At 43.5% G+C, this 26,165-nt stretch overlaps 1 protein-coding gene across 22 annotated transcripts in view; it reads right to left on the bottom strand.

The window, feature by feature from the left end:
- Positions 1-26,165, bottom strand: part of CAMK2G (calcium/calmodulin dependent protein kinase II gamma) — a 397,374-nt gene that overhangs the window by 107,876 nt on the left and 263,333 nt on the right. For 20 of the 22 annotated variants that reach the window (XM_053691980.1, XM_053691976.1, XM_053691982.1 and 17 more), the window contains 2 exons: positions 24,277-24,331; positions 17,509-17,574 (listed from right to left, as the gene is read on the bottom strand). In XM_053691980.1, coding sequence (XP_053547955.1) covers positions 17,509-17,574; positions 24,277-24,331 — 121 coding nt within the window. Of the gene's footprint in view, positions 1-12,242; positions 12,464-17,508; positions 17,575-17,675; positions 17,716-24,276; positions 24,332-26,165 lie in introns of those variants that run through there. The other 2 variants (XM_053691991.1, XM_053691985.1) reach the window with 2 other exon arrangements.

Here is a 26,165-nt window from a genome sequence, read left to right as displayed (position 1 = left end):
CTCGCACAACATGCAACCACTGTCTCCCACAATATGCAACCACTGGCTCGCACAATATGCAACCACTGTCTCCCACAATATGCAACCACCGTCTCCCACAATATGCAACCACTGTCTCGCACAACATCCAACCAGTGGCTCGCACAACATGCAACCACTGTCTCCCACAATATGCAACCACTGTCTCCCACAATATGCAACCACTGTCTCCCACAATATGTAACCACTGTCTCGCACAACATCCAACCAGTGGCTCGCACAACATGCAACCACTGTCTCCCACAATATGCAACCACTGTCTCCCACAATATGCAACCACTGTCTCCCACAATATGCAACCACTGTCTCCCACAATATGCAACCACTGTCTCCCACAATATGCAACCACTGTCTCCCACAATATGCAACCACTGTCTCCCACCACAGCACTCTCTCATAGTAACAATACAGAACAATTTGCAGCACTGTTTGCTTATATGTAGATTGCGCAATTAAAGGGACACTGTAGTCACAATTTTCTCTCAAAGCATCTATATAAAAAAAAAAAAAAATCAACATAATAAAAATGTAGTAAAAGCTTTTTGTTAATAGGTCATTCCTTCTAACACTAACTGAGCATTAACAGGACTTAGCGTTACACCAATTACATTGATAGCAAGTGCACAACAGTTACTGGTAAATAAATTAATGCTTAAATAGCTTGTACTTTATATTTATCCAGGCTAGAGATATCTGAATGATAAAATGCTTCTCTTTCATACAAATAGAACATTTTTGAGAACATTGTCCCATTAACTCGGCTTCAAAATGATTTTTTTAAAGGGAAAGTAAACTCTGAAATTCTCCCAAGCATGTTAAAATAGATTTGCACAAAGAAAGTTACGTTAAAGGGACACCGAACCCAAATTTTTTCTTTCGTGATTCAGATAGAACATGCAATTTTAAGCAACTTTCTAATTTACTCCTATTATCAAATTTTCTTCGTTCTCTTGCTATCTTTATTTGAAAAAGAAGGCATTTAAGCTTTTTTTTTTTGGTTCAGACTCTGGACAGTGCTTTTTTATTGGTGGATGAATTTATCCACCAATCAGCAAGGACAACCCAGGTTGTTCACCAAAAATGGGCCGGTATCTAAACTTACATTCTTGCATTTCAAATAAAGATACCAAGAGAATGAAGAAAATTTGATAATAGGAGTAAATTTAGAAAGTTGCTTAAAATGTCATGCTTTATCTGAATCATGAAAGAAAAAAATTGTGTTCACTGTCCCTTTAAATCCTCTTTTTACAAAAAATATATATCTTTTTTAAATGGCCTCTCTTACATGCAATGCAGAAAATACCTTTTTACTCATTTAATAAAAAAACTAAAAAATTAGGTCAAAATACTCCATATATGAGCAGTTTTACTGTAAATAAGTCAATTAGCGTTACTATACAATAAAAAGTGGAAAATGATCACCCAAACCAAAAAGTGCTGGATATTTCATGCCAAACCTGAATCTATTTCACAGAGTTTTATTGCACTGCAATAATTTACTGAGAAACCAGCTTCAAATATTACAATATGGGTGTATTTCTTTTCCCCGCAGTCCATGCTGTTTGGAGAACAATTCAAGCCGTTATCTCACAGAAAATTGACTTTTGAAGTGGGTGACAGAGCGTGGGGTATTTGAATTTCATATCTATATTAAAAAGTAAATTATAGGTCAACTTCATTACAAATGATGAATTAAACTATCTAAAATATCACTAACTTTCTGGATCTGATTTTATAAAGGGAAGAGGTTACCATCACTTTAAGTGTTCTTTAAGATGCTGAAAAACTGCCTTCCGACATACTCTGTACAAATGGAAGGGTAGAACCTAAAAGCTGTTTAGTTTATGATAAGGAAGTTCTGAACGTTTTTAAATGGATCAAGCTAAGAACAACGAATAAACTGTACAAACCAATCTGCTTGGTTTATATTTGCCTAGTCTTTTTCTAAAGACTCATATGGTCTGTTCACCTAACAAAAGTGCCAGCAGTGAAGACAACATTACAGCGAATACCAGGGGTCAGTACCTAGTAGTATTGAGGTACCACCTGACGACTAAATAATAGGGTTGTGACTATATGTAGCTAGGTTACTGGGGCTATTGTAGCTCTTTTGGCTTCAGAGTCTGAGGACAAGGGCAAATCAATTTAGTCAAAATAACAGAAGCAGCTCTAATATACAACTGCTCCTTTGGGTTTATGGGCGTTGACATACACACGACACAAGAGATGATATGGGGAAATAAAAGTAGATATAATGAGAGTTCCAAACCAAAGTGGAAAAGGACGTGAGAAACCACAGCCCTCAGCTAGCACCACTAAACCACAGCCCTCAGCTAGCACCACTAAACCACTGCTCTCACCCACAGCCCTCAGCTAGCACCACTAAACCACAGCCCTTAGCTAGCACCACTAAACCACAGCTCTCACCCACAGCCCTCAGCTAGCACCACTAAACCACAGCCCTCAGCACCATTAAACCAGTCTCAGTTAGTACCACTAAACCACAGCTTAGCTAGAACCGCTAAACCACAGTCTTAGCTAGTATCGCTAAACCACAGTCTTAGCTAGTATCGCTAAACCACAGCCTCAGCTAGTACCGCTAAACCACAGCCCTCAGCTAGCACCGCTAAACCACAGCCCTCAGCTAGCACCGCTAAACCACAGCCCTCAGCTAGCACCGCTAAACCACAGCCCTCAGCTAGCACCGCTAAACCACAGCCCTCAGCTAGCACCGCTAAACCACAGCCCTCAGCTAGCACCGCTAAACCACAGCCTCAGCTAGCACCGCTAAACCCCAGCCTCAGCTAGCACCGCTAAACCCCAGCCTCAGCTAGCACCGCTAAACCCCAGCCTCAGCTAGCACCGCTAAACCCCAGCCTCAGCTAGCACCGCTAAACCACAGCCTCAGCTAGCACCGCTAAACCACAGCCTCAGCCAGCACCGCTAAACCACAGCCTCAGCTATTACCGCTAAACCCCAGCCATTACCGCTAAACCACAGCCCCCACTAAACCACAGCACTCAGCTAGCACCGCTAAACCACAGCCCTCAACTAGCACCGCTAAACCACAGCCTCAGCTAGCACCGCTAAACCACAGCCTCAGCTAGCACCGCTAAACCACAGCCTCAGCTAGCACCGCTAAACCACAGCCTCAGCTAGCACCGCTAAACCACAGCCTCAGCTAGCACCGCTAAACCACAGCCTCAGCTAGCACCGCTAAACCACAGCCTCGGCTAGCACCGCTAAACCACAGCCTCGGCTAGCACCGCTAAACCACAGCCTCGGCTAGCACCGCTAAACCACAGCCTCGGCTAGCACCGCTAAACCACAGCCTCGGCTAGCACCGCTAAACCACAGCCTCGGCTAGCACCGCTAAACCACAGCCTCGGCTAGCACCGCTAAACCACAGCCTCGGCTAGCACCGCTAAACCACAGCCTCGGCTAGCACCGCTAAACCACAGCCTCGGCTAGTACCGCTAAACCACAGCCTCGGCTAGTACCGCTAAACCACAGCCTCGGCTAGTACCGCTAAACCACAGCCTCGGCTAGTACCGCTAAACCAAAGCCTCGGCTAGTACCGCTAAACCACAGCCTCGGCTAGTACCGCTAAACCACAGCCTCGGCTAGTACCGCTAAACCACAGCCTCGGCTAGTACCGCTAAACCACAGCCTCGGCTAGTACCGCTAAACCACAGCCTCGGCTAGTACCGCTAAACCCCAGCCTCGGCTAGTACCGCTAAACCCCAGCCTCGGCTAGTCCCGCTAAACCCCAGCCTCGGCTAGTCCCGCTAAACCCCAGCCTCGGCTAGTACCGCTAAACCACAGCCTCGGCTAGTACCGCTAACCCACAGCCTCAGCTAGTACCGCTAACCCACAGCCTCAGCTAGTACCTCTAACCCACAGCCTCAGCTAGTACCGCTAAACCACAGCTTCAGCTAGTACCGCTAAGCCACAGCCTCAGCTAGTACCGCTAAACCACAGCCTCAGCTAGTACCGCTAAACCACAGCCTCAGCTAGTACCGCTAAACCACAGCCTCAGCTAGTACCGCTAAACCACAGCCTCAGCTATTACCGCTAAACCACAGGCTCAGCTATTACCGCTAAACCACAGGCTCAGCTATTACCGCTAAACCACAGCCTCAGCTATTACCTCTAAACCACAGCCTCAGCTATTACCGCTAAACCACAGCCTCAGCTATTACCGCTAAACCCCAGCCTCAGCTATTACCGCTAAACCCCAGCCTCAGCTATTACCGCTAAACCACAGCCGCAGCTAGTACTGCTAAACCACAGTCTTAGCTAGTACCACTAAACCACAGTCTTAGCTATTACCACTAAACCGCAGCCTCAGCTATTACCGCTAAACCACAGCCGCAGCTAGTACTGCTAAACCACAGTCTTAGCTAGTACCACTAAACCACAGTCTTAGCTATTACCACTAAACCGCAGCCTCAGCTATTACCGCTAAACCACAGCCTCAGCTATTACCGCTAAACCCCAGCCTCAGCTATTACCGCTAAACCCCAGCCTCAGCTATTACCGCTAAACCACAGCCGCAGCTAGTACTGCTAAACCACAGTCTTAGCTAGTACCACTAAACCACAGTCTTAGCTATTACCACTAAACCCCAGCCTCAGCTATTACCACTAAACCACAGCCGCAGCTAGTACTGCTAAACCACAGCCTTAGCTAGTACCACTAAACCACAGTCTTAGCTATTACCACTAAACCGCAGCCTCAGCTAGTACTGCTACACCACAGCCTCAGCTAGTACCACTAAACTAAGAATGACGTATCTGGAGACTGCAGCTCTCCCGTCTTCAACTGAGCCAAAACTCTTCTTGAACTGATGAATCCTCCTCAAACAGAAATGGCAGGGTGTAGTCTATCAGTCTTTGGTTTATCATTATCGCTAAACCACAGCCTCAGATAGTACCACAGTCTTAGCTAGTACCACTAAACCACAGCCACATTATATCATGGGAAGAAAGCACATTTTATATAGAAGTAAATAAGAAGTTATTTAAAATGGTCTGTTCTGTCTGAATCACAAAAGAACATTTTTGGGGTTTCCTATCACTATCATCTAATGGTGGGTGAATTACAATAAAAATGTATATGCAGATGGATTTTGGTTTAGGGGGATTATTTTACTGCTTATAGCTTAATAAAACAATTTAGCGATGTATAATAAAAACATTTTGGAACATTAAAGATCGCTCATTCTCAGTACAAAAAATGATTAACTAAAACCAATGGCAACAACTTCATGCAACAGGAGCTTCTATATTATTGTTACTATGCTAAACATATTTGTTCCCATAACCTGTGTGTGTTCTTGAACCATTATGCTAATCTTAAAAAGAAAAGGATAAACTAAAACAAATGATAAAGCATTTTGAATAAAGAGAACTTCCCATAAAAAAAGAACAGTTTGAGGCCCCTGAACACCACCCAAACCGTGTATTAGGAAAAAAGACAAGCTGAGTATGCCAGAGTCGTCATGTATCGCAACCAGAGCAGGCACCCTGGCACAAAAAGGCTTTTAGTTTTGGGAATGTTTTCTTAGCAGAACACAAATCCAAATGTTTTTCTGCCTCTTTCCTTCCTTGTCACACACACTGACTATTACACGGTACCGGATCAATCATGCTTTGTAGGACAAACAAGCACTTCTCTGTTATACGACACACTGTGCTTTTGGGACCGGAACTTGCAGAACATTATTTAAAAAAAAAAAAAACTCAGCTTCCTTTGTTTCACACAAATTCTTATTCAAAAGATCACCCAAACCTCCACAAATTTTGGAGAGAGGTAAAAGGGTTTTTCGGTTTTTTGTTTTTAAATCCTTCTAAACACTTTAAGCAACAGTGTGGTAATCACACATCCATAAGGAAACACATTACCTCAACCCTTCTCAATATCTTTTAAAGGTGCCCTCTGTCTTCTGATCAATGGCATAAGCACTTTAATAGGTTGTTCCAACCTCCCGAGCACTTGCTAAATCTTACCAGAGCTTCTTCACACACCAATATGGGTACAGTAGTGAAACAAACTTCAATTGCTTTTAATTTCTATAGTGCACTGGTTTTCAAACTTGTCCTCCCTAACAGGGCCGAATTTTAGGATTATCTTGTAAGAGAGCAGGTAAAATAACCATGTTTACTGATCAGCTGATTATTTCACCTGTGCACTAGTTCAGATATCCTCAAAACCTGGCCTGTTAAGGAGCCTGAGGAATGGTTTGAAAACCAGTGCACTAGAGCATAAATATAAACGCAAATAGTGGAAGTCAAAATATGCAGAAACGGAAAGTTACACGACCTTTAAACAGCTTTAGATCTTTTTGTGTGTCTTTTATTCTAAAGCATCTTGAGGGACAATGGTTCTTTTAGTTTTTAAGAATTATGTGTGGAGAACACTGAATCCATAACAGCAAATAAATGAGTGCCACTCATACCATTGGTTCGCCACCCCGACTAGACTGCAGCAGTAAATGTATTTCTGCACGTTACAATGATCTGAGATAGCAAGTATCATGTATTCTAAAGGAAAAGCATGAAAACTAAAGGTTTAATAATAATACTGTCATGTTTCATTCAAATGAACAAAGGCATAGCTTTACCTGTGTGTTTAACCAGTTTGTAGTTAGAGAAGGCCAGTATTGCAAAAATGACACACTAACAAATTAGAGAACAGCATTTGAGCAATCAGATGTCCCTTTAATTAGCTTAAAGGGGCATGAAACCAATTTTCTTTCTTTCGTTATTTAGAAAGAGCATGACATTTTAAACAACTTTCTAATATTCATCTATTATCTAATTTGATGAAAAGCATATCTAGATAGGTTCAGTAGCTGCTGGCTGCACATAATGCCTCATGTGATTGGCTCACCCATGTACATTGCTATTTCTTCAACAAGGATATCTAAAGAATTAAAGGGACAGTCTACACCAGAATTGTTATTGTTTTAAAAGATAGATAATCCCTTTATTACCCATTCCCCAGTTTTGCATAACCAACACAGTTATAATAATATACTTTTAACCTCTTTGATTATCTTGTATCTAAGCCTCTGCAAACTGCCCCTTTTTTCAGTTCTTTTGACAGACTTGCAGTCTAGCCAATCAGTGCCTGCTCCCAGATAACTTCACGTGCACGACCACAGTGTTATCTATATGAAATATGTGAACTAACACCCTCTAGTGGTAAAAAAACTGTTAAAATGCAATCTGAAAGAGGTGGGCTTCAAGGTCTAAGAAATTAGCATATGAACCTCCTAGGCTAAGCTTTCAACTAAGAATAACAAGAGAACAAAGCAAAATTGGTGATAAAAGTAAATTGGAAAATTGTTTAAAATTATATGCTCTATCTGAATCATGAAAATTTATTTTGGCCTAGACTGTCCCTTTAAGCAAATTAGATAATAGAAGTAAACTGGAAAGTTGTTTAAATTGTATTCTCTACCTGAATCCTAAAAGAAAAATTTTGGGTTTAGTGTCCCTTTAAGTACTTGTGGAACACAAAATAGACACTTTACACATTAACAATAATCGAATGTAGTGAAATTTAAGAGTTCTTTTGTACTGCTACTCCTGAGCGGGTTATAACTGTTTAACCTTTTTTGTGGAGGTTAAACACATATTTAGAGACAATTGTTTGTTGAATTATAAAACTAATATAAATAATTAGACCATTTTATTGATCCACAATACCCCTTTAAAATTATTACATTCTATGCTTTTACACCATAAAAAACAACTAATCAAAATGTAGTGCTGCCAATGATGATCATACAAACACTAATCCAAATATTACTACTTTATGTTTTTTTTTAGTGGAGAGAGAGAAAAACTGCAGGAAAAGATTTACCAATGTATTAGATTTGGGCAGGATATAGATCTTGTGTGGTAGAGCATTTCTTTGTTGGTTTTGGAAATTTAAAATAGTGAAGCTTTAAAATTAATGTTTTACTTGCATAAAATAGAAAAACAACACACACACTTAAAGGGACAGTTTACTTCTTTTGTGATTTAGTGCTCTTGCTAATGTATAATATTGTGTTATAGAGATACCTAGGTAGTATCTGTAGCACTACATGACAGGTAATAGTGCTGTTATCTAGTGCTCTTGCTAATATATAATATTGTGTTATAGAGATACCTAGGTGGTATCTGTAGCACTACATGACAGGTAATAGTGCTGTAATCTAGTGCTCTTGCTAATGTATAAAATTGTGTGTTATAGAGATACCTAGGTAGTATCTGTAGCACTACATGACAGGTAATAGTGCTGTTATCTATTGCTCTTGCTAATGTATAATATTGTGTGTTATAGAGATACCTAGGTATTATCTGTAGCACTACATGACAGGTAATAGTGCTGTTATCTAGTGCCCTTGCTAATGTATAATATTCTGTTATAGAGATACCTAGGTAGTATCTGTAGCACTTCATGGCAGATAATAGTGCTGTTATCTAGTGCTTTTGCTAATGTATAATATTGTGTGTTATAGAGATACCTAGGTAGTATCTGTAGCACTACATGACAGGTAATAGTGCTGTTATCTAGTGCTCTTGCTAATGTATAATATTGTGTGTTATAGAGATACCTAGGTAGTATCTGGTGCACTACATGACAGGTAATAGTGCTGTTATCTATTGCTCTTGCTAATGTATAATATTGTGTTATAGAGATACCTAGGTAGTATCTGTAGCACTACATGACAGGTAATAGTGCTGTTATCTATTGCTCTTGCTAATGTATAATATTGTGTTATAGAGATACCTAGGTAGTATCTGTAGCACTACATGACAGGTAATAGTGCTGTTATCTAGTGCTCTTGCTAATGTATAATATTGTGTGTTATAGAGATACCTAGGTAGTATCTGTAGCAATACATGACAGGTAATTGTGCTGTTATCTAGTGCTCTTGCTAATGTATAATATTGTGTGTTATAGAGATACCTAGGTAGTATCTGTAGCACTACATGACAGGTAATAGTGCTGTTATCTAGTGCTCTTGCTAATGTATAATATTGTGTTATAGCGATACATAGGTAGTATCTGTAGCACTACATGACAGGTAATAGTGCTGTTATCTAGTGCTCTTGCTAATGTATAATATTGTGTGTTATAGAGATACCTAGGTAGTATCTGTAGCACTACATGACAGGTAATAGTGCTGTTATCTAGTGCTCTTGCTAATGTATAATATTGTGTTATAGAGATACCTAGGTAGTATCTGTAGCACTACATGACAGGTAATAGTGCTGTTATCTAGTGCTTTTGCTAATGTATAATATTGTGTGTTATAGAGATACCTAGGTAGTATCTGTAGCACTACATGACAGGTAATAGTGCTGTTATCTAGTACTCTTGCTAATGTATAATATTGTGTGTTATAGAGATACCTAGGTAGTATCTGTAGCACTACATGACAGGTAATAGTGCTGTTATCTAGTGCTCTTGCTAATGTATAATATTGTGTGTTATAGAGATACCTAGGTAGTATCTGTAGCACTACATGACAGGTAATAGTGCTGTTATCTAGTGCTTTTGCTAATGTATAATATTGTGTTATAGAGATACCTAGGTAGTATCTTAGCACTACATGACAGGTAATAGTGCTGTTATCTAGTGCTTTTGCTAATTTATAATATTGTGTTATAGAGATACCTAGGTAGTATCTGTAGCACTACATGACAGGTAATAGTGCTGTTATCTAGTGCTCTTGCTAATGTATAATATTGTGTGTGTTATAGCGATACCTAGATAGTATCTGTAGCACTACATGACAGGTAATAGTGTTGTTATCTAGTGCTCTTGCTAATGTATAATATTGTGTTATAGAGATACCTACGTAGTATCTGTAGCACTACATGACAGGTAATAGTGCTGTTATCTAGTGCTCTTGCTAATGTATAATATTGTGTGTTATAGAGATACCCAGGTAGTATCTGTAGCACTACATGACAGGTAATAGTGCTGTTATCTAGTGTTCTTGCTAATGTATAATATTATGTGTTATAGAGATATCTAGGTAGTATCTGTAGCACTACATGACAGGTAATAGTGCTGTTATCTAGTGCTCTTGCTAATGTATAATATTGTGTTATAGAGATACCTAGGTAGTATCGGTAGCACTACATGACAGGTAATAGTGATGTTATCTAGTGCTCTTGCTAATGTATAATATTGTGTGTTATAGAGATACCTAGGTAGTATCTGTAGCACTACATGACAGGTAATAGTGCTGTTATCTAGTGCTCTTGCTAATGTATAATATTGTGTTATAGAGATACCTAGGTAGTATCTGTAGCACTACATGACAGGTAATAGTGCTGTTATCTAGTGCTCTTGCTAATGTATAATATTGTGTGCTATAGAGATACCTAGGTAGTATCTGTAGCACTACATGACAGGTAATAGTGCTGTTATCTAGTGCTCTTGCTAATGTATAATATTGTGTGTTATAGAGATACCTAGGTAGCATCTGTAGCGCTACATGACAGGTAATAGTGTTGTTATCTAGTGCTCTTGCTAATGTATAATATTGTGTGTTATAGAGATACCTAGGTAGTATCTGTAGCACTACATGACAGGTAATAGTGCTGTTATCTAGTGCTCTTGCTAATGTATAATATTGTGTGTTATAGAGATACCTAGGGAGTATCTGTAGCAATACATGACAGGTAATAGTGCTGTTATCTAGTGATCTTGCTAATGTATAATATTGTGTGTTATAGAGATACATAGGTAGCATCTGTAGCACTACATGACAGGTAATAGTGCTGTTATCTAGTGCTCTTGCTAATGTATAATATTGTGTGTTATAGAGATACCTAGGTAGTATCTGTAGCACTACATGACAGGTAATAGTGCTGTTATCTATTGCTCTTGCTATTGTATAATAATGTGTGTTATAGAGATACCTAGGTAGTATCTGTAGCACTACATGACAGGTAATAGTGCTGTTATCTAGTGCTCTTGCTAATGTATAATATTGTGTTATAGAGATACCTAGGTAGTATCTGTAGCACTACATGACAGGTAATAGTGCTGTTATCTAGTGCTCTTGCTAATGTATAATATTATGTGTTATAGAGATACCTAGGTAGTATCTGTAGCACTACATGACAGGTAATAGTGCTGTTATCTAGTGCTCTTGCTAATGTATAATATTGTGTGTTATAGAGATATCTAGGTAATATCTGCAGCACTACATGACAGGTAATAGTGCTGTTATCTAGTGCTCTTGCTAATATATAATATTGTGTGTTATAGAGATACCTAGGTAGTATCTGTAGCACTACATGACAGGTAATAGTGCTGTTATCTAGTGCTCTTGCTAATGTATAATATTGTGTTATAGAGATACCTAGGTAGTATCTGTAACACTACATGACAGGTAATAGTGTTGTTATCTAGTGCTCTTGCTAATGTATAATATTGTGTTATAGAGATACCTAGGTAGTATCCGTAGCACTACATGACAGGTAATAGAGCTGTTATCTAGTGCTCTTGCTAATGTATAATATTGTGTGTTATAGAGATATCTAGGTAGTATCTGTAGCACTATATGACAGGTAATAGTGCTGTTATCTAGTGCTCTTGCTAATGTATAATATTGTGTTTTATAGCGATACCTAGGTAGTATCTGTAGCACTACATGACAGGTAATAGTGCTGTTATTTAGTGCTCTTGCTAATGTATAATATTATGTGTTATAGAGATACCTAGGTAGTATCTGTAGCACTACATGACAGGTAATAGTGCTGTTATCTAGTGCTAATATTCTTGCAAAACTGCAGACATATAGTACCCCAGACACGTGCACCCTCCTGAGTTACACTGCTGCTTTTCATGTTTTTCTAGTTGGAGTTTTCATTACTGAATTGTCATACTTTTCATATCAGGTAATATCAGTAGTAACTATGTCACAGCAACATAACGGCAGATTCTACATTGATGTGTTAATCTGGTGATGCACAGATTCTATGATTGACATAGACAATTGCTTCACTGAGAAAAGACTTTGTAGGTTAAAATAGTTGTTTGTGGGATGGTTGGATATTCTCAAAACATAAATACAGTTGTGTTATCAGGGATATTGTATGTGTTTGTATAGTAGCAGGTTAGTATCTGATAATCAGTAACCTCCCTCTCTAGTACCATAACACCTGGCAGCCTACAGTGCATACCTGTGATGTATCGAACTGCTTGGCTCCCCATTATTTGTTAAACGCTTCGATGCACTCATATATCCTGCACAAAACCCTACACCACAGCTGCACCACTTACAAGAAAGAGCAATAGGGTGAAAGATAACGTGCAGATCATATGACAGCACAGAGATCACGTAAGATATCCTAGTAACAGCAAGGAGTTTATGCATACGGCAGCACATTCCCGCACATGATGTACACGAAGAGAAAGAAAAAAGCAGAGAAAAGGTTATATTTAGAGATTTGTATTCTAATAAACTGAATGAAAAGCAGAATCATATCCAAGTTTAAATGGCAATATTCTGTTCAAGCTGACAGCCAAAGGCACATTTCAGATCTTCATCCAGATGGTATTTAACTGGCACAGTCTGTGTTTTTTTTAATCAGAGATTGTTGCATGCTTAGAAGTGTGTCAGTTTTTAGCATATGCCATAGCTATGCAAATAAAAAGTTCAGATCCTAACATTTTCCTTATTAATTTGTACAAACAAGAAAACTAGAAGAAATCAAGTTGGCGGTTGTGTGCGTTTTATACAGCTCGGTGACTATCCTTTAGGGTTGTTAAAAATAATATGAATGTAATTGAAGCGCAGGCTAACATGGGTTCTAGAGCAAACGGGAATAAGTGTTAAAAAATTACTGGAAGTTTGATAGTGGATTGTAAATAAGGTATCCACAGGAAAAAAGTTAAAATATGCCATGTGTGAGGTGTTTGTAAGTGTGTGTGACTATGTGTGAGTGCATGTAAGTGTGTGTGCATGTAAGTGTGTGTGACTATGTGTGAGTGCATGTAAGTGTGTGTGCATGTAAGTGTGTGTGACTATGTGTGAGTGCATGTAAGTGTGTGTGCATGTAAGTGTGTGTGACTATGTGTGAGTGCATGTAAGTGTGTGTGCATGTAAGTGTGTGTGACTGTGTGAGTGCATGTAAGTGTGTGTGACTATGTGTGAGTGCATGTAAGTGTGTGTGCATGTAAGTGTGTGTGACTATGTGTGAGTGCATGTAAGTGTGTGTGCGACTATGTGTGAGTGCATGTGAGTGTGTGTGCATGTAAGTGTGTGTGACTATGTGTGAGTGCATGTAAGTGTGTGTGCATGTAAGTGTGTGTGCATGTAAGTGTGTGTGCATGTAAGTGTGTGAGAGTATGTGCGCACATGTGTGTGTGCATGAGTGTATGCGTGTGTGTGTGTATATATAATATAATATATATATATATATATATATATGAGTCACATGTGAGTGTATGTATCTGTGTTCATGTGTATCTGTGTGTGCATGTCTGAAAGTGACTGGCTGTGCTGGAGGTGTCAGGTTGGATTTGCTGTCTGACCCTATAAATAGAATATCTGCTTGAGACAACACAACAGGATCTGCGGGAGAAGGTACCCAACACTGGTTACTTTAGCCTGAGCTTTGCACTTAGATAGCGCTGTACAATGGCTCTCATCTGTCAACAAAAAGCTGTATTTAAAGGAATCATAGCTTTATTCACTTTCAGACAGTGCCAACAGAAATCCTGTTAATGTTTAACAACATCATACATCAATCAGCAGCCATTTAATGTGCCCAGTTGCATTCTGCTAATATCGCCCTATTAACACCTAGATGCATGAGGATGATACTCTGTGCTAAAAGCAGTCATATGAGTGCAGCTCTTAGAGATTGTATATTAACTCCACAGACCCTGCAACTGCCTTAACTATAGCTGTACTCACATCTTATAAAAATGTTTACTAGTGCACAAAGTCTTCCTCTGTAACATCTACCTGATCACAGATCCTCCTCCACCTGCCCCCCCCCCCACCTGGCCCAAGCCAGCCCCCCCCCCCACCTGGCCCAAGCCAGCCCCCCCCCGCTCCACCACCTGGCCCAAGCCAGCCCCCCCTCCCCCGCTCCACCACCTGGCCCAAGCCAGCCCCCCCCCCTGCTCCACCACCTGGCCCAAGCCAGCCCCCCCCCCTCCACCACCACCTGGCCCAAGCCAGCCAGCCCCCCCCCTCCTGGCCCAAGCAGCCCCACCCCCCCTCCACCACCTGGCCCAAGCCAGCCCCCCCCTCCACCACCTGGCCCAAGGCCCTCCTCCACCACCACCTGATCCAAGGCCCTCCTCCACCACCACCTGATCCAAGGCCCTCCTCCACCACCACCTGATCCAAGGCCCTCCTCCACCACCACCTGATCCAAGGCCCTCCTCCACCACCACTTGATCCAAGGCCCTCCTCCACCACCACCTGATCCAAGGCCCTCCTCCACCACCACCTGATCCAAGGCCCTCCTCCACCACCACCTGATCCAAGGCCCTCCTCCACCACCACCTGATCCAAGGCCCTCCTCCACCACCACCTGATCCAAGGCCCTCCTCCACCACCTCATCCAAGGCCCCCCTCCACCACCTCATCCAAGGCCCCCCTCCACCACCTCATCCAAGGCCCCCCTCCACCACCTCATCCAAGGCCCCCCTCCACCACCTCATCCAAGGCCCCCCTCCACCACCTCATCCAAGGCCCCCCCTCCACCACCTCATCCAAGGCCCCCCTCCACCTTTAGCTTTATTCACTTTTAGACAGTGCCAACAGAAATCATGTTAATGTTTAACAACATCATACATCAATCAGCAGCCATTTAATGTGCCCAGTTGCATTCTGCTAATATCGCCCTATAAACAGCTAGATGCAAGAGGATGATACTCTGTGCTAAAAGCAGTCACATGAGTGCAGCTCTTAGAGATTGTATATTAACTCCACAGACCCTGGAACTGCCTTAACTATAGCTGTACTCACATCTTATAAAAATGTTTACTAGTGCACAAAGTCTTCCTCTGTAACATCTACCTGATCACAGATCCTCCTCCACCTGCCCCCCCTTCCACCACCTGGCCCAAGCCAGCCCCCACCCTCCACCACCTGGCCCAAGCCAGCCCCCCCACCCTCCACCACCTGGCCCAAGCCAGCCCCCCCCCCCCTCCACCACCTAGCCCAAGCCAGCCCCCCCCTCCACCACCTGGCCCAAGGCCCTCCTCCACCACCACCTGATCCAAGGCCCTCCTCCACCACCACCTGATCCAAGGCCCTCCTCCACCACCACCTGATCCAAGGCCCTCCTCCACCACCACCTGATCCAAGGCCCTCCTCCACCACCACCTGATCCAAGGCCCTCCTCCACCACCACCTGATCCAAGGCCCTCCTCCACCACCACCTGATCCAAGGCCCCCCTCCACCTTTAGCTTTATTCACTTTTAGACAGTGCCAACAGAAATCATGTTAATGTTTAACAACATCATACATCAATCAGCAGCCATTTAATGTGCCCAGTTGCATTCTGCTAATATCGCCCTATAAACAGCTAGATGCATGAGGATGATACTCTGTGCTAAAAGCAGTCACATGAGTGCAGCTCTTAGAGATTGTATATTAACTCCACAGACCCTGCAACTGCCTTAACTATAGCTGTACTCACATCTTATAAAAATGTTTACTAGTGCACAAAGTCTTCCTCTGTAACATCTACCTGATCACAGATCCTCCTCCACCTGCCCCCCCCCCTTCCACCACCTGGCCCAAGCCAGCCCCCCCCGCTCCACCACCTGGCCCAAGCCAGCCAACCCCCCCCCCCCCCCGCTCCACCACCTGGCCCAAGCCAGCCCCCCCCTTCACCACCACCTGGCCCAAGCCAGCCAGCCCTCCCCCTCCTGGCCCAAGCCAGCCCCACCCCCCTCCACCACCTGGCCCAAGCCAGCCCCCCCCTCCACCACCTAGCCCAAGCCAGCCCCCCCCCTCCACCACCTGGCCCAAGGCCCTCCTCCACCACCACCTGATCCAAGGCCCTCCTCCACCACCACCTGATCCAAGACCCTCCTCCACCACCACCTGATCCAAGGCCCTCCTCCACCACCACCTGATCCAAGGCCCTCCTCCACCACCACCTGATCCAAGGCCCCCCTCCACCACCTCATTCAAGGCCCCCCTCCACCACCTCATTCAAGGCCCCCCTCCACCACCTCATCCAAGGCCCCCCTCCACCACCTCATCCAAGGCCCCCCTCCACCACCTCATCCAAGGCCCCCTTCCACCACCTCATCCAAGGCCCCCTTCCACCACCTCATCCAAGGCCCCCCTCCACCACCTCATCCAAGGCCCCCCTCCACCACCTGATCCAAGGCCCCCCTCCACCACCTGATCCAAGGCCCCCCCTCCACCTTTAGCTTTATTCACTTTTAGACAGTGCCAACAGAAATCATGTTAATGTTTAACAACATCATACATCAATCAGCAGCCATTTAATGTGCCCAGTTGCATTCTGCTAATATCGCCCTATAAACAGCTAGATGCATGAGGATGATACTCTGTGCTAAAAGCAGTCACATGAGTGCAGCTCTTAGAGATTGTATATTAACTCCACAGACCCTGGAACTGCCTTAACTATAGCTGTACTCACATCTTATAAAAATGTTTACTAGTGCACAAAGTCTTCCTCTGTAACATCTACCTTATCACAGATCCTCCTCCACCTGCCCCCCCCTTCCACCACCTGGCCCAAGCCAGCCCCCACCCTCCACCACCTGGCCCAAGCCAGCCCCCCCCCCTCCACCACCTGGCCCAAGCCAGCCCCCCCCCCTCCACCACCTGGCCCAAGCCAGCCCCCCCCCTCCACCACCTGGCCCAAGCCAGCCCCCCCCCCCTCCACCACCTGGCCCAAGCCAGCCCCCCCCCCCTCCACCACCTGGCCCAAGCCAGCCCCCCCCCCTCCACCACCTGGCCCAAGCCAGCCCCCCACCACCACCTGGCCCAAGCCAGACCCCCACCACCACCTGGCCCAAGCCAGACCCCCCCACCACCTGGCCCAAGCCAGACCCCCCCCCCTCCACCACCTGGCCTGCATCTTATGAAAAGGAGTATCCATAGTTGCGATGTTACACTAAGGAACACAGATGAAAGCTATTTAAGAAAGTAATTATCAAATGATTTACAAGATCAGTTATTCCTGTTGTGAAGTAGACAGCAGTTTGTGCATACTAGGAGACCTTTCTGAACCTTATCTGTCATGAAATCTATGTTAATGCAACGGATAAAGACTCATAAGTGTAAGTAAATATATACGCACATATCAAGTATTTGCATATTGGAACAATTACTGAAATCAGAGGCTCTGGTGACATTCTTAGGCTCCGTATAAACGCCCAAAAACCACTGAATATTAAAGACAACTGCTCTTTTCTGTTTGTCATGATGTATTTATTCTCACCTGGCATCTGCTTCACTGTAATATTCTCTTGCCACGATGTCTTCAAACAACTCCCCACCAGTGACCCTGGAAGAGAGAGGACCAGAGCATAAGATGAGCACAAGAAGAAGAGAAAAAAAAAAACACAGCAAAGCCTACAGGGAGCTTATAGCAAAACATTCTCTCACCAATAGCCAGGCATGAAGGGTCAATTGGTGCTGTGTTAAGAGCAACTCACAGGGACAAATCAACTGGCTGATACCAGACACAGTGACTCAGCCTAGGCATTAACTACCCAGGAGGGACCCTTAACATTTCCCTGTAGACAAACATATCACATAACAAGCAGTGAGGGTGGAAATCATTACAGCTTTTGCCATCATCTTTAAAAGCTACATTTTTTTCTCTTTCCTCCAGCATTTCCAAGAACTAGCTTTATTGCGAAGACATGGATTATGGGCCATGAATATTTGTGAAAGGTGGCAAACTACATTAGACTGCATATAATAGGTAAACCAGGGAGGATCTGCATATTATAGGTGAACTGGGGGAGTAACTGCTTATTATAGGTGAACTGGCGGAGGAACTGCTTATAATAGGTGAAACGGGGGAGGAACTGCAAATTATAGGTGAACTGGCGGAGGAACTGCATATTATAGGTGAACTGGGGGAGGAACTGCTTATAATAGGTGAACTGGGGGAGGAACTGCATATTATAGGTGAACTGGGGGAGGAACTGCAAATTATAGGTGAACTGGCGGAGGAACTGCTTATAATAGGTGAAACGGGGGAGGAACTGCAAATTATAGGTGAACTGGCGGAGGAACTGCATATTATAGGTGAACTGGGGGAGGAACTGCTTATAATAGGTGAACTGGGGGAGGAACTGCATATTATAGGTGAACTGGGGGAGGAACTGCTTATAATAGGTGAACTGGGGGAGGAACTGCTTATTATAGGTGAACTGGCGGAGGAACTGCTTATAATAGGTGAACTGGGGGAGGAACTGCTTATAATAGGTGAAACGGGGGAGGAACTGCAAATTATAGGTGAACTGGGGGAAGAACTGCTTATAATAGGTGAACTGGCGGAGGAACTGCTTATAATAGGTGAAACGGGGGAGGAACTGCAAATTATAGGTGAACTGGCGGAGGAACTGCATATTATAGGTGAACTGGGGGAGGAACTGCTTATAATAGGTGAACTGGGGGAGGAACTGCTTATAATAGGTGAACTGGGGGAGGAACTGCATATTATAGGTGAACTGGGGGAGGAACTGCATATTATAGGTGAACTGGGGGAGGAACTACTTATAATAGGTGAACTGGGGGAGGAACTGCATATTATAGGTGAACTGGCGGAGGAACTGCTTATAATAGGTGAAACGGGGGAGGAACTGCAAATTATAGGTGAACTGGGGGAGGAACTGCAAATTATAGGTGAACTGGGGGAAGAACTGCTTATAATAGGTGAACTGGGGGAGGAACTGCTTATTATAGGTGAACTGGCGGAGGAACTGCTTATAATAGGTGAAACGGGGGAGGAACTGCTTATAATAGGTGAAACGGGGGAGGAACTGCAAATTATAGGTGAACTGGGGGAGGAACTGCAAATTATAGGTGAACTGGGGGAGGAACTGCAAATTATAGGTGAACTGGGGGAGGAACTGCTTATAATAGGTGAACTGGGGGAGGAACTGCTTATTATAGGTGAACTGGCGGAGGAACTGCATATTATAGGTGAACTGGGGGAGGAACTGCTTATAATAGGTGAACTGGGGGAGGAACTGCTTATTATAGGTGAACTGGGGGAGGAACTGCTTATTATAGGTGAACTGGGGGAGGAACTGCATATTATAGGTGAACTGGGGGAGGAACTGCATATTATAGGTGAACTGGGGGAGGAACTGCATATTATAGGTGAACTGGGGGAGGAACTGCAAATTATAGGTGAACTGGGGGAGGAACTGCAAATTATAGGTGAACTGGGGGAGGAACTGCTTATAATAGGTGAACTGGGGGAGGAACTGCTTATTATAGGTGAACTGGCGGAGGAACTGCATATTATAGGTGAACTGGGGGAGGAACTGCATATTATAGGTGAACTGGGGGAGGAACTGCATATTATAGGTGAACTGGGGGAGGAACTGCTTATAATAGGTGAACTGGGGGGAACTGCATATTATAGGTGAACTGGGGGAGGAACTGCATATTATAGGTGAACTGGGGGAGGAACTGCAAATTATAGGTGAACTGGGGGAGGAACACTGGGGGACTTTAAAAATGCATGGGACAAGCATAAGGCTATCCTACGAACTAGATAAGTTTATACTGTTAGGTAAGGTCGGGCAGACTTGCTGGGCCTATGGCTCCTATCTGCCTTCAATATCTATGTTTCTAAATAGGTGAACTGGGGGAGGAACTGCATATTATAGGTGAACTGGGGGAGGAACTGCTTATTATAGGTGAACTGGGGGAGGAACTGCATATTATAGGTGAACTGGGGGAGGAACTGCATATTATAGGTGAACTGGGGGAAGAACTGCTTATAATAGGTGAACTGGCGGAGGAACTGCTTATAAAAGGTGAACTGGCGGAGGAACTGCTTATAATAGGTGAACTGGCAGAGGAACTGCTTATAATAGGTGAATTGGGGGACAAACTGCATATTATAGGTGAACTGGGGGAGGAACTGCTTATAATAGGTGAACTGGGGGAGGAACTGCTTATTATAGGTGAACTGGCGGAGGAACTGCTTATAATAGGTGAAACGGGGGAGGAACTGCAAATTATAGGTGAACTGGGGGAGGAACTGCTTATAATAGGTGAACTGGGGGAGGAACTGCTTATTATAGGTGAACTGGCGGAGGAACTGCTTATTATAGGTGAACTGGCGGAGGAACTGCATATTATAGGTGAACTGGGGGAGGAACTGCTTATAATAGGTGAACTGGGGGAGGAACTGCTTATTATAGGTGAACTGGGGGAGGAACTGCTTATTATAGGTGAACTGGCGGAGGAACTGCATATTATAGGTGAACTGGGGGAGGAACTGCATATTATAGGTGAACTGGGGGAGGAACTGCATATTATAGGTGAACTGGGGGAGGAACTGCAAATTATAGGTGAACTGGGGGAGGAACTGCAAATTATAGGTGAACTGGGGGAGGAACTGCAAATTATAGGTGAACTGGGGGAGGAACTGCAAATTATAGGTGAACTGGGGGAGGAACTGCTTATAATAGGTGAACTGGGGGAGGAACTGCTTATTATAGGTGAACAGGCGGAGGAACTGCATATTATAGGTGAACTGGGGGAGGAACTGCATATTATAGGTGAACTGGGGGAGGAACTGCATATTATAGGTGAACTGGGGGAGGAACTGCTTATAATAGGTGAACTGGGGGGGAACTGCATATTATAGGTGAACTGGGGGAGGAACTGCATATTATAGGTGAACTGGGGGAGGAACTGCAAATTATAGGTGAACTGGGGGAGGAACACTGTGGGGGACTTTAAAAATGCATGGGACAAGCATAAGGCTATCCTACGAACTAGATAAGTTTATACTGTTAGGTAAGGTCGGGCAGACTTGCTGGGCCTATGGCTCCTATCTGCCTTCAATATCTATGTTTCTAAATAGGTGAACTGGGGGAGGAACTGCATATTATAGGTGAACTGGGGGAGGAACTGCTTATTATAGGTGAACTGGCGGAGGAACTGCTTATAATAGGTGAACTGGGGGAGGAACTGCATATTATAGGTGAACTGGGGGAGGAACTGCATATTATAGGTGAACTGGGGGAAGAACTGCTTATAATAGGTGAACTGGCGGAGGAACTGCTTATAAAAGGTGAACTGGCGGAGGAACTGCTTATAATAGGTGAACTGGCAGAGGAACTGCTTATAATAGGTGAACTGGGGGACAAACTGCATATTATAGGTGAACTGGGGGAGGAACTGCTTATAATAGGTGAACTGGGGGAGGAACTGCAAATTATAGGTGAACTGGGGGAGGAACTGCATATTATAGGTGAACTGGGGGAGAAACTGCATATTATAGGTGAACTGGGGAAGGAACTACTTATAATAGGTGAACTGGGGGAGGAACTGCATATTATAGGTGAACTGGCAGAGGAACTGCTTATAATAGGTGAAACGGGGGAGGAACTGCAAATTATAGGTGAACTGGGGGAGGAACTGCAAATTATAGGTGAACTGGGGGAGGAACTGCTTATAATAGGTGAACTGGGGGAGGAACTGCTTATTATAGGTGAACTGGCGGAGGAACTGCTTATAATAGGTGAAATGGGGGAGGAACTGCATATTATAGGTGAACTGGGGGAGGAACTGCATATTATAGGTGAACTGGGGGAGGAACTGCATATTATAGGTGAACGGGGGGGAACTGCATATTATAGGTGAACTGGGGGAGGAACTGCATATTATAGGTGAACTGGGGGAGGAACTGCAAATTATAGGTGAACTGGGGGAGGAACACTGTGGGGGACTTTAAAAATGCATGGGACAAGCATAAGGCTATCCTACGAACTAGATAAGTTTATACTGTTAGGTAAGGTCGGGCAGACTTGCTGGGCCTATGGCTCTTATCTGCCTTCAATATCTATGTTTCTAAATAGGTGAACTGGGGGAGCAACTGCATATTATAGGTGAACTGGGGGAGGAACTGCTTATTATAGGTGAACTGGCGGAGGAACTGCTTATAATAGGTGAACTGGGGGAGTAACTGCATATTATAGGTGAACTGGGGGAGTAACTGCATATTATAGGTGAACTGGGGGAAGAACTGCTTATAATAGGTGAACTGGGGGAGGAACTGCATATTATAGGTGAACTGGCGGAGGAACTGCTTATAATAGGTGAACTGGCGGAGGAACTGCATATTATAGGTGAACTGGGGGAGGAACTGCTTATAATAGGTGAACTGGCAGAGGAACTGCTTATAATAGGTGAACTGGGGGACGAACTGCATATTATAGGTGAACTGGGGGAGGAACTGCTTATAATAGGTGAACTGGGGGAGGAACTGCAAATTATAGGTGAACTGGGGGAGGAACTGCATATTATAGGTGAACTGGGGGAGGAACTGCATATTATAGGTGCACTGGGGGAGGAACTACTTATAATAGGTGAACTGGGGGAGGAACTGCATATTATAGGTGAACTGGGGGAGGAACTGCTTATAATAGGTGAACTGGGGGAGGAACGGCATATTATAGGTGAACTGGGGGAAGAACTGCTTATAATAGGTGAACTGGGGGAGGAACTGCTTATAATAGGTGAACTGGGGGAGGAACTGCTTATAATAGGTGAACTGGGGGAGGAACTGCTTATAATAGGTGAACTGGGGGAGGAACGGCATATTATAGGTGAACTGGGGGAAGAACTGCTTATAATAGGTGAACTGGGGGAGGAACTGCATATTATAGGTGAACTGGGGGAGGAACTGCTTATAATAGGTGAACTGGGGGAGGAACGGCATATTATAGGTGAACTGGGGGAAGAACTGCTTATAATAGGTGAACTGGGGGAGGAACTGCATATTATAGGTGAACTGGGGGAGGAACTGCTTATAATAGGTGAACTGGGGGAGGAACTGCTTATAATAGGTGACCTGGGGGAGGAACTGCTTATAATAGGTGACCTGGGGGAGGAACTGCTTATAATAGGTGAACTGGGGGAGGAACTACTTATAATAGGTGAACTGGGGGAGGAACTGCATATTATAGGTGAACTGGGGGAGGAACTGCTTATAATAGGTGAACTGGGGGAGGAACGGCATATTATAGGTGAACTGGGGGAAGAACTGCTTATAATAGGTGAACTGGGGGAGGAACTGCATATTATAGGTGAACTGGGGGAGGAACTGCTTATAATAGGTGAACTGGGGGAGGAACTGCTTATAATAGGTGAACTGGGGGAGGAACTGCTTATAATAGGTGAACTGGGGGAGGAACTGCATATTATAGGTGAACTGGGGGAGGAACTGCTTATTATAGGTGAACTGGGGGAGGAACTGCATATTATAGGTGAACTGGGGGAAGAACTGCTTATTATAGGTGAACTGGGGGAGGAACTGCATATTATAGGTGAACTGGGGGAAGAACTGCTTATTATAGGTGAACTGGGGGAGGAACTGCATATTATAGGTGAACTGGGGGAGGAACTGCTTATAATAGGTGAACTGGGGGAGGAACTACTTATAATAGGTGAATTGGGGGAGGAACTGCTTATTATAGGTGAACTGGGGGAGGAACTGCATATTATAGGTGAACTGGGGGAGGAACTGCTTATAATAGGTGAACTGGGGGAGGAACTGCTTATAATAGGTGAACTGGGGGAGGAACTACTTATAATAGGTGAACTGGGGGAGGAACTGCTTATAATAGGTGAACTGGGGGAGGAACTGCATATTATAGGTGAACTGGGGGAAGAACTGCTTATAATAGGTGAACTGGGGGAGGAACTGCATATTATAGGTGAACTGGGGGAGGAACTGCTTATTATAGGTGAACTGGGGGAGGAACTGCTTATAATAGGTGAACTGGGGGAGGAACTGCTTATAATAGGTGAACTGGGGGAGGAACTGCATATGATAGGCAAACAAGGGAGGAGCTGCATATAATAGGTGAGCTGGGTGAGGTGTTGCATATAATGTTAAAAAGGGGCAGGGGGCGATCAGTACAGCTGGTGTCAATGGGGTACTGTATATGGTTGGGGTCTAGCATTCAAGCCAGGTTTTTCACCCAAATAGTGCTAAATTACTTACAGGTCAAAAACGAGGTAATGGAAACCTTCCTCTGAAATACTTTCATGGAGACGAACTAAAGAAAGAAAACAGAAGATTCAGAGTCAGTGGGAAATATTCTTAAAGATCTCCTGTATTTACACAAAACCTGTTATAACACACATATAATAGAGAAATTAACAGAACAAAAATCCCAAAGTTCAACTTGCTGTGACATACTTAAAGCCAGCTTTAGGGCAGTGATGTTGTGCACCACACCCTAAGCTTAACACAGACAGTGATTGGCGGCTGCACACATACACCTCTTGTGATTGGCGGCTGCACACATACACCGCTTGTGATTGGCGGCTGCACACATACACTGCTTGTGATTGGCGGCTGCACACATACACTGCTTGTGATTGGCGGCTGCACACATACACCGCTTGTGATTGGCGGCTGCACACATACACCGCTTGTGATTGGCGGCTGCACACATACACCGCTTGTGATTGGCGGCTGCACACATACACCGCTTGTGATTGGCAGCTGCACACATACACCGCTTGTGATTGGCAGCTGCACACATACACCGCTTGTGATTGGCAGCTGCACACATACACCGCTTGTGATTGGCGGCTGCACACATACACCGCTTGTGAATGGCTCAGAAATTGTGGGCAGGTCTTGACCAGTAATGCATTTTAAACAACTCAGCATTGAGGTTAAAACACTCGGGTATAGGAAAGTCATAACGCAATTAGAAAATGTGCTAATGCATTACAGCATTTTCTTACTGCAGTGTTATAAAGTGAAAAAAAAAAAACCTACATTGAAATTAAAAGAACTTTTTAAAAATAAAAAAAATTGCCCAACTCAAATTTTTTTTTTTAGCTAAAAATGTTCACTGCTAGATACATCATGTCATTTGTGGAATTCCTGGCTGATTTTCCATTACCGCTGATCAACAGCCCTGCTTTTTCCTGGTAGTCGCTACCTCTGTGCTGGGAATAGCAGCAGCTGTTTATATAACTGTATATACGTGCTGGCATTATTAACAAAACATTTTTACTTGTCCATGAACACGCCAAAATGGCAAAGCTGTCTCTGTAACACTATCAATTATAATCTTTTCCTTCTAAGGATGACTTCACAAGTGCAATGCACATAAGGAAATCTTTATGATCTGGTGACCTGCGGACGCAGGAGAATGAAAGAGCAAATGCATCGCTTTAAATAATGGAAAATGTCACCTTTTCTTAAACGACCTTTATGTCACATACTATAAATTTCAATTTTAGAATAAACATTGTTAGAATTTCTTGAGCAGTTGCATATTTGAACAGCAAATAATATATTAAATTTTCATGAAGAAAAAATAAAAATAAATAGAATGCACCCTAATTATGGATATTATTGAAGAGTGGGTTAAACTGCGTACAGCAAAAAACTTTTTTTTTTTTTAAACCATAGAAAATATTATATTATTTTTATAATTAGCCATTTGTATATTTCTAGGATTCGAAATGAGGAAGAAGGAAGGCTGAGTCCAAGTGTCAGGAAAAGAGTTTATTGCAAAAATAGGCTTCCAGAATGAAAGGTAAGCTCCAATCTTACGCGTTTCGCATTTCTAGGATTCACATGGGGTAACGTTGTCCTTCTGCATTGTGTAATTGCATCAGATAAAGTCTATGTATTTGTGGTTTCAGGAAAGAAAAGATGAGTGAATTCAGACAACATTAAAGCGAGATCTGAAATAGATGCACAAACTAGGCAATCAAGAACTTAACCCCCCAAAAAAGATCCAAAATTGAACAGCAATTACTTTCATTTAGCAAAAGTTGACAGACTTCCCAATTTCCAAACAGACATGCAATGCAGTTAAAGGGACATGGATGTTAAAAAAGTGTCTTGTGAAAAGCAAATAAAAA

Source organism: Bombina bombina, chromosome 9 (assembly GCF_027579735.1).
Source record: "Bombina bombina isolate aBomBom1 chromosome 9, aBomBom1.pri, whole genome shotgun sequence".
NCBI lineage: Eukaryota > Metazoa > Chordata > Amphibia > Anura > Bombinatoridae > Bombina > Bombina bombina.
This window is presented reverse-complemented; position numbering and strand designations above follow the sequence as displayed.